Source organism: Passer montanus, unplaced genomic scaffold (genome assembly GCF_014805655.1).
Source record: "Passer montanus isolate IOZ18808 unplaced genomic scaffold, ASM1480565v1 scaffold38, whole genome shotgun sequence".
NCBI classification, from domain to species: domain Eukaryota; kingdom Metazoa; phylum Chordata; class Aves; order Passeriformes; family Passeridae; genus Passer; species Passer montanus.
In genome coordinates this window covers 6,904,800-6,913,888 of record NW_024368596.1, presented here as the reverse complement: position 1 = coordinate 6,913,888, position 9,089 = coordinate 6,904,800, and the positions used below count along the sequence as shown (strand labels likewise).

At 44.5% G+C, this 9,089-nt stretch overlaps 2 protein-coding genes across 3 annotated transcripts in view; one reads left to right on the top strand and one right to left on the bottom strand.

Annotated features, from left to right (window-relative positions):
• LOC120506115 (NFKB activating protein) overlaps positions 1-2,566 on the bottom strand; it is an 8,347-nt gene extending 5,781 nt beyond the window's left edge. Inside the window, exons 1-2 of the mRNA XM_039717265.1 lie at positions 2,182-2,566; positions 82-277 (exon numbers count right to left, since the gene is read on the bottom strand). Coding sequence (XP_039573199.1) covers positions 82-277; positions 2,182-2,566 — 581 coding nt within the window. The remainder of the gene's footprint in view (positions 1-81; positions 278-2,181) is intronic.
• ZBTB33 (zinc finger and BTB domain containing 33) lies at positions 2,261-8,311 on the top strand. 2 transcript variants are annotated; one of them, XM_039717562.1, is made up of 2 exons: positions 2,261-2,410; positions 3,334-8,311. In XM_039717562.1, exon 2 carries the CDS (start codon positions 3,336-3,338, stop codon positions 5,373-5,375), a length of 2,040 nt encoding a protein of 679 aa, XP_039573496.1. In that variant the 5' UTR covers positions 2,261-2,410; positions 3,334-3,335; the 3' UTR covers positions 5,376-8,311. The 2 variants fall into 2 exon arrangements, with proteins under 2 accessions (XP_039573496.1, XP_039573497.1); XM_039717563.1 differs by lacking the exon at positions 2,261-2,410 and adding an exon at positions 2,489-2,609.
• The last annotated feature ends 778 nt before the right edge of the window (positions 8,312-9,089 follow it).

Sequence of the window (9,089 nt, the reverse complement as noted above, 5' to 3'; positions counted from 1 at the left end):
CGGCCGGCCCGCGGCACCGGCCCTCCCGGGAGCGCCGTCCCCGCCGTGCGGAGCGCGGCCCGACCCGCCGCCGGCGCTCACCGCTGCCGCAGGATCTCCTCTTTCTCCTTCTCGTAGTACTCGGGCCATTTGCCGTGGTGGTGGTGCCCGTGGTGCGCGGAGGAGCGCGGCGCGCCGGGGCTGCGGGACCGGCTGCGGCTCCGCCGGTGGCTCGGGCGCCTCGGGCCATTGCGCTCGCGGGACCGGGACCGGGAGCGGGAGCGCGACGGCAGCAGCACTGCCCCGCGGACAGCTCACCGTGCCCCGGCGGGGCTCCCCGGCCCGGCCAGGCCCGCTCCCGGGTGCTCGGGGCCCGGCGCCTCCCAGCGCGGCCTGACACGGCGCGCCGGGCAGCGCAGAGCTGACAGGACGAGAGGAAATGGCCCTCAGTTGCGTCAGGGGAGCTTTAGATTGGGTATTAGGAAATTTTTTTTCATGGGAAAGGTTATAGCACAGGAATAGGAATATAGCACAACTGCCCGGCGAGCTGGTGCAGTCACCATCCCCGGAAATGTTAAAAAACCCTGTGGAGGTGGCACGTAAGGACACGGTTTAATGGTGAACATGCTGCTTGGACTGGGATCTTAAGTCTTTTCCTTAAGCTTTGACGATAAAGACGATACAAATGATGTATTCAGATAAGACACCCACTCTTCTGTGGGCGCACTTCCCCTCAGGTTTGGCCATTGCTGCGGAGCTTTCTGGAATGAACCCCGAGTTCTGCTCAGCTCTGGGGGTGCGGTGCAGCACCGCTGGGTCCGGCCGGCCCGGTGTGAACGGGGCATTGTGGACAGCTGCTCCACCCTGGGAAGCCCATGCTGCTTTATGCTGTCTAGAAACTATGTCAGGGTATGCCAGTCTCTTTTTCACAAATGAAACAATATTTTAGCTCCCAAACCTACCATAAGCAGCATTAAAAAAATCGAAGCCTATTTAAATTGTGTATTTTTTTGGGTGCAAGGAGCCATGTGCAGAACAGGGAGGGAAAAGATTTGCCAGATACTGCCCATGTGTGTGCTGTCACTGTCGCCTGTGTCTGTGCGAGGACAGCCCAGTTCCTCCCTTCTTTGGATAATTTTGACAGACTAATTTTGGATTATTTTAGGTCTGACTAAATGGTGACTAAAACATCTGCCTCAGGACACTCTGCAACCTGTGTTACCTAGCAGTGTTAGGTGGCTTGAAGTACACAAGTTATAATGTCATGCAGCACATGACAGCAACTACTAATGTCAATAAAAAGGATCGCTGGACTCCTAATGCAGTTATATGAGACTTTATGTAATGGGATTGGCAGGAGAAATACCCTCAGAGATTTCTTCGAAGCACAAATAATGGAAATTTGTATTTTAGTCTTTCAGAAGCAGTGATGTTTTATTTGAAATTCCCACAGTGGAAGAATATTTCTGTCCTTAAAGGTAGTCTTAGGTAGGATAACTATTGATTTTCAATTTTATTGAAAACCCTTAACTGTTTTGCTTATAAAATTTAATTTACTTTAATATAAAATACATGTTTTCATGATGAAGAATTTTACTTTGTCTCTCAAATTTGTCAGCTCTTTAAAAGAATTTTCTATTCTCACAAAGTGGATTTTTTAAAAACAAAAGAGCTCAAATTGCTTAATTGAAAACTCATTACTGAATTGCATACTTTTTTGTCTTCTGGCAAAAGCCTGCACATAAATTTCTTTAAATTTGTACTTCATATTTTCAGAGCCTCCACCCCAAAGTTTTTTTGATCACTTTTGAACATTAAGATAAAAGTTGCCATTGGGTCTCTTATGTAAGTTCCAAAAAGACCACGTGTAGTTCTGTATCCTTGATGTTTAGTATCAATATCTCCGATAAAATGATTCTTTTATATTGGTATTTATATTGTAAGGTTTGATGTGACTTGAATCACCAAACACTTTCCAGGCTTGGCTAAAAAGTGGAAAGAACAACCCCTAAACTAGGACATGCATGCTGACAAAAAAAAAGCACATTGAAATTCAGCTTTCAGGTGCAGCAGTTCTTCGAGCATTCCTGAACAGCAAGAGTTTCCAAGAGGCCGCGCTGTGCATGTGTCACTTTGGTGGCCACATGTCGAATGTGCAGCTGAGTCAGGTTTGGTCAAAGGCACTTTGTGCCAAAGCCGAACATGCCTGCACAGCTGCTGGCAGAGCCTGGCACGTGTCCGTGTGGCGCACGGAATTGCCAATGCACGCTCGGGCAGCGGGAGCGAGGGCGCTCCGTGCGGGCTGAGCTCCTGCTGCGGGGCGGAGGTGCCGCTGCGTCAGCGCTGCCAGAGCAGCGCCAGTGCCCCGGCAGGAAACGACACCCGCGGCAAGCAGCGTCTGCCCGGCCTCGTCCGCACGGCCAGCCGCAAGGCAGGTGCCGGGCCGTGCCGGGCCGTGCCGGGACACGGAGCGCGGGGAGCGGGGGCCAGGCGGGAACGGGAGCGCGGCTCTCACGGGCCCCCGGGCCGCGGGGCAGCCGGGCGGGACCGCTCCCCGGGCCGCGGGACTCCGGCCTCGGAGGCTCATCCGGCCCGGCCCGGCCCGGCCTGCGGAAAGAAAAGTTTTACGGGTAAAGTTGGAGCCCGTGGCTCGCCGTTCTGTATTTTGATGTTGCTTTTTGCGGCTTGTTGGGGGGCTTTGATTAGGCAGTGGTGGCAGATAGGCTACTTAGACTTAGCAGATCTGTTTTGCTATGGTGCTGCTTCGGTGTCTCAGTTTGAAATACAAAGCCTTGCAAATATATAACATGGGGTTAAAAAAGTTTATTTTTCTGGGGAAGGAAAAGTTTATTTTTCTGGGGAAGGAAGTGCCCTGTCCATAGCGTTTTCATTGACTCAGTTGACTGGTAATATACAGACACACAGATTCTGCTGTCTGGCCATAAATAACTTCATGCTTTTGGGTTTTCTCATAACAATCTATGGAATATTTCACAATTAAAAAGAAATTACTAATAATGTTTAAAGCTGCTTTTGGGACCCAAAAACTTCCATCTTGGTTTTACAATTAACCTTATTTGCTGTTGCTGAAGATGACGTGTTATTTCTTTGTTCCTCACCTTGTATGTACAAAGGATATATTCAGAATTCCACTTACCTTGTGAAGAAGAGGAAAGGACAAACAACAATAAGAAACAAATTTGCAGAGTGCAGTAGCACATAATCTGAACAGTATCTCAGATTTGTTTTTTTCATAAAGAAGGAATAGACAGTAAATATGTGAATGTTGTCATGTAGTTAAAACTGTTAATCTGCATTTTTACTAATTTGATGTCTTTTGCTTTCCCTTTGTAGGAATGGAGGGGAAAAAACTTATTTCTGCAACAGACACACAATATTCTAGTGTGCTCCTTCAGTCCTTGAATGAGCAACGTGGCCATGGACTTTTTTGTGATGTTACAGTTATTGTGGAGGACCGGAAATTTCGAGCTCACAGAAACATCCTTTCAGCCTCAAGCACATATTTTCACCAGCTTTTCTCAGTGGCTGGTCAAGTGGTTGAACTGAGCTTTGTAAGAGCAGAAATTTTTGCAGAAATTCTTAATTATATTTATAGTTCCAAAATAATCAGTGTCCGATCTGATTTACTTGATGAACTGATTAAATCAGGGCAGGAGCTGGGTGTTAAATTCATAGCTGATCTGGGCGTGCCTCCGGCCGAAGGCAGGAATGTGCCGAGCGAGGTCAAAGACAGTGCTTCAAAAACTTCATCTTCTAGTCCAAATCACAGAGATGCTGAAACCCAGGTGACTGTAATCAGGCCGGAGGGGCAAGAGGCAGCAGATGGGATGCCCGTTATAACACAGTCATTCTCCTTACATGGCATAGAATACGAGACTACAAAAATTACAGTGAGCGACTCGGATGAGGAGGATGATGATGTAATTTTTTGTTCTGAGATTGTTCCTCCAAAAGAAAGTACTAAAGACAAAAATGCTGCAAGCCAGAACCAGCCTTGCTCAAGTCCAGCTGGAGCTTCTGACCAAAAATCCTGTGGCAGTGGTGGCTCTCCCCACGTGACGAACAGCACAGCAGCTCAGAACCTCACTTTGTCTGCCACTCAGCTAAGCCCAAGCCAAACACAGCCAGGTGCTGAATCATTCGTCTCGGCAACGCCGCAGCATTTCACTCCCAATATCATCGTGCTAAACAAGCCTCTGCTGAACTCATCACTTGGTGCCAGCTCCTTGCATCAAACACATGTGACTCCTACGATTAATTTACTTGAGGAGAACCAGCAGCCATCCAATAACGGCTCCGTAACTGAAGTGGAAGCAACTGCTGTTGATGATGAAGAGGTTGTTGAAGATGATGTCGATATCATTGGCTCCTCTAGTCCTGGTTCGGTCGGCAACAGCTCTTTGGTTCAGCAATCTTCTGTCCCTAAGGCAGGGAGCACCGAAGGATCAGGTGTACAGAAAAAACAGGTTGTTACATTTTCACAAGAGCCAGCTACTAAAGATGGAGAATTTAAAATAAAAATCTCAGATGTCCTTTCTGGAAACAACAAGGAATTAAGTTCGGGTCTAACATCAAAGAATGTGGCAGATGGGCAGAAAATCATAACATTAGATACAGCAACTGAAATAGGAGGCTTGTCCACAGGCTGTAAGGTTTATGCAAACATCGGTGAGGATACCTATGACATAGTCATCCCCGTGAAGGGTGACTCTGAGGAAGGGGAAGCCAAGCCTGATGACACACCCAAAAAGTCTGACGATGAGTCTCCAAAGGGGAAACGCATGAAAGTGAAGCACGATGACCACTACGAGCTGATAGTGGACGGCCGAGTCTACTACATTTGTATCGTGTGCAAGAGGTCGTACGCGTGTCTGACCAGCCTGCGCAGGCACTTCAACGTGCACTCCTGGGAGAAGAAGTACCCGTGCCGCTACTGCGACAAGGTCTTCGCTCTGGCAGAGTATCGTACCAAGCACGAACTGCACCACACCGGGGAGCGGAGGTACCAGTGCTTGACGTGCGGCAAGTCCTTCATCAACTACCAAATCACCGTGTCCCACATCAGGTCTGTTCACAGCCAGGACCCTTCCGGAGACACCAAGCTGTACCGGCTGCACCCCTGCAGGTCCCTGCAGATCCGGCAGTACGCCTACATCAGCGACCGCCCCGGCAGCGTGCCGGGCATGAACCAGGGGGGAGTTGTCTATCGGGTTGGCTCAGGGAAGGATGGCACCGAGGGAGCGACGTCCAACTCTCCAGCCAAACAAATCACCTGGGATGACATTTTCGTTCCGCAGGGAAATGAAACAATTTTTAAACAAAACCCGTCAGAGGGAAGTACTGAGTTTGAGTTTGTGATACCAGAATCTTACTGAAATGTTTGAAATGCTGGAAAAAGGGTTCAGTGCAGGAGCACTACAGCTGTTTTAACTGAACTGTTGAAATTGCTGTAAAATCAAAGGTTAAAGTCAAAAGAAGTTAACTTGTTCTACCAAGTAACCAAATGGTAACACTTAGATGGACCATGTTAATTGCAGTGATTTGTGGAAGCAATTAATCAGAAAATTTACTTGAATAGAGAGTGAGACATTCTAACGCGCTACCAGAGTTTTCAGATATGTTAAATTTGATCAAAACATGAGGATTTGTGGCTTGAAAATGTACAATTCCTTCTAAAGAGCTAGAAATATTTCTAAACTCATTGTGGAATTTCCTGTACCCGTACTTACCATGTAAACCCTTTCTTTCATGTTAGCACTTTAATGCTGAATTCTGTTTAGATGTTAACCAAGAAAACAGTAAAATGTTTTCATCATAGTCTCTGGGTCATGGAACCATTTAAAAAATAATCCCACAACTCACATTTGTGAACAAGGAGCCAAAATACATGATCCCCTACTACACTGGAGTCGTCTGTTTTTGAGCTAGCATCCTAATTCTGCTTTCATAAATATGATGAACTGTCTTCATGCAAAAAGTCGTGTCAACAAGCAATACTCAGTTAGGGCTAACTTGAACAAACTTTACTTACACTTGGCAGTATGGTGAGCTGTCCTTGGTTTTTACTCTTTTTGCAATGGGAAAAAAACGCTACAAAGCTGAATAGTGAAGAAGCTTGGAACACTTAGGAAGGAGATAATTTTACCTTCTTACAGCTTGAGAAATATTGTTGCATTTTCTTACTGCTGGAAAAAATGCCAGTAATTAGTTTGATATAAAGTGCTGTTCCTTTTTTTTTTTCCCACTTCAAGAAGAAGGGCTTTAGTGCAGAATTTTTAATTGATAAAATATTATTTCTTTTTAGCTGGAGGTTTCTCAAAACTATGAATTCATGTAAGTGCTGTATTGGTTTAGCACTGAGACTGCTGAAGATCCTGTATGCCTGTTGGCTACATCTTCAGGTATAACAGGGATTTGGATTTCCCCCCACACTTGCCCCCAGTTATACAACTTTCGGAAGATGAGGACTAAGAAAATACCCTTTATACATCATGACCCAAAGTATAATTTCTCTGCAGTTGTCTCGTTGTCAGCTGTTTCCAGGTCTGGGTTTATTATGTTGCCCTTTTACTCTCCTTGCAATTGGTGCCTGTTTTAACAGTTAAAAGATGAATTAGATGTCCAACTTGATCAGGAAGTGGTAGATAAAAACAGCTGTTTACTGGAGTCCTAGTTTAGCATTTCAGAGTTAGTGACTTGTTGAATTTTTGTAAATGGTAATATGAAATTTCCTCAAGTTCTAGAGGTGGATGGGAAAGACTATTGTGCATAGTACTAGTCATGGAAACCTTTAATTGCTTAAATTGCAGTTACAGGTTTCTCTTTTCTTTTTCATGCTTTAAATTAGTATCTTGATTTTATGACTCTCAGAGTTAAAGGCTTTAGACCTTTAACAGTACTCTTCACAGAAAGGCACTTAAATGGTAAATGGTTCAAATATAAGTTGAGCTACAAAAACCATACCAGAAATCCACGTGAGCAGCGATGGGAGGAAGATTTGTTTACGTGGTGCATGTGGTGCTCAGCACTTCTCCTTTGTCAGCCAAGAACATGATATACCTGATTATTTCCAGATCATATTGCAGACCCCTTTGAGTGCAATGGGTCATGCTTTAAATGTGGGATGTACCTGAGGTGCATTTCTGCAGTCACACACTGTCACCATGGGACATGAGTGTGGACTGCCTGCGTTGGCACAGGTGGCTGGTGCTGTGGTGGGACTTCCTGAATTTTGTGACAAGACAAATGCAATGATATTTTTGTTATTGACATGACACGTGTTTAATCACAGAATAGTCTTGAGTTGGAAGGGACCCGCAAGGATCATTGAGCCCAACTCTTAAGTAAATGCTCTGTGTTGGGATCTGGAATTAAGCATGCATTACAAAGTGCAGAACTAAACATAATGGCTATCACTATTTGCTGCTGATGTATTTAAAACCTTAAATTAAACTGTGCCTAGTAAAGGTCTCTCTTTGGAGGAAAACTGGAAAATTAGGGCTTTGTAACTATTTTTGCTAGAAGACTCGTGCTTGCATGTGTCTCAGGGTCTTCAGTTTTCCTTGGAAGTGATTTTGATATCCAAAGTCCAGAGGTATGTAAAGCATTTTTTTAATTTCACTTCCAGTATTTATTGGTTTGGAAACATGTTAAATCCATTATTTGAAAACGTTATGGGGCCATGAGTAAGCTTTTATATTTAGATTTCTGGCAATTGCACTTACATTTGTGTTTTTGTTTGTTTTTGTAAGCATTTAACTTCCAGTTTAACTTAATGAAAAAACTTATGTAAATATTAATAAATTGGCTTTGGGATGATGGAAGAAAAAGGTTGAATCTGACAAAGCATTTATATGGAAATGAAAAATTTCAACAGACTAAGGTAGCAAACCTCACAGTCATTTATTATGCATATAAAACCATTAACAGATCTGCTGCAGAATATGGTAATGGTGGCTGCATCCTCATTGTCTGGCTTCTTTGGGGACACATACCATAACATTCCACTGTGTGAACTAAATAAATATTGAATTACATCTACTGCTTATTTATTTTGTTCTGTTAAGGCATGCAGCTTATAAAAAGATGCAGAAGCTGACAACTATATACATTGAATTCTGAGTTCTACAGCTGTTGCCTAGGAGATGTTCCATGTGAAACATTCCTTGGTTTTCCCCAGTCTGTGATGTATATAGTTGTACAGTCTTTCCTTAACATACTTTTTAAAGTTGTGTTCTACTTTTCATTAATCAACACATGATATTAGTTTTTAGAGCTTTCTATGGCAAAAATAAAAAAGTTTAATTCTCAAGGTGAGTGTAATATGTTTCTTTTTGATGGCAACTCAGTTTCTACAGTCTAACGTGTTTGTAGCTGCCTTTTCCATGTCTTTGGGAACAGCAGGGAACCCACTGTGGAGGGGAACGGGAAGAGGTGTTTTTATTGGGGCCTTAATTTTGTTTGTTTGTTTTGCTGCTGTTTAATTGGTTTTGTTGAACACTTTCCAAGAAAGCAAATCAGCTCAAGAACCCCAGTGTGCTGCAGAGATGGGGTGGATGGGAGCTCCCAGGACAGGCAGAGCTGTCCTGAGGCTGTGCAACACTGACCAGCTGCAGGCATTGCAAATGAGCTCAAAGCCAACAAAACCCCTACCTAGGGACCAGTGAAACATCCCTGGTGACCAGTGCTGTGCTTTCAGCTCACTGTGCTTTGGCCTCTCCTTACCAGCTGCTGACTGGTTGTGATTTGTAGGAGTTCCACTGTTGGTGACCAGGGTCAACAGGAAATGGTCACTCACTTTGTGTAGACTTCTTATTGCATGCAGGAATGCTATTTAATAACTAACATACCAAATTATGTTCTAGATGCCTTCATCTCCTTGACATAGGGCTTCTCTGACATCACCAGGACAGAATATGCTCAAAGTAAGCAAAGGAGACACTGAGACTGCACTGGTTGGATTAGTCAGATCTGTGTGAAGGGAAAAACCAGCAGCAGTAACTTTAGAGGGCTTGAGGTCAGAGCATCATGTTATGGTAAAACTACAGAATTATCAAATGTGGGGGCATGAGTGCCTTCAAAAACAGAAC

Bases quoted from the DNA above. Each gene is read 5' to 3' on its own strand.
- ZBTB33 (XM_039717562.1), top strand. From the start codon at position 3,336: ATGGAGGGGAAAAAACTTATTTCTGCAACAGACACACAATATTCTAGT.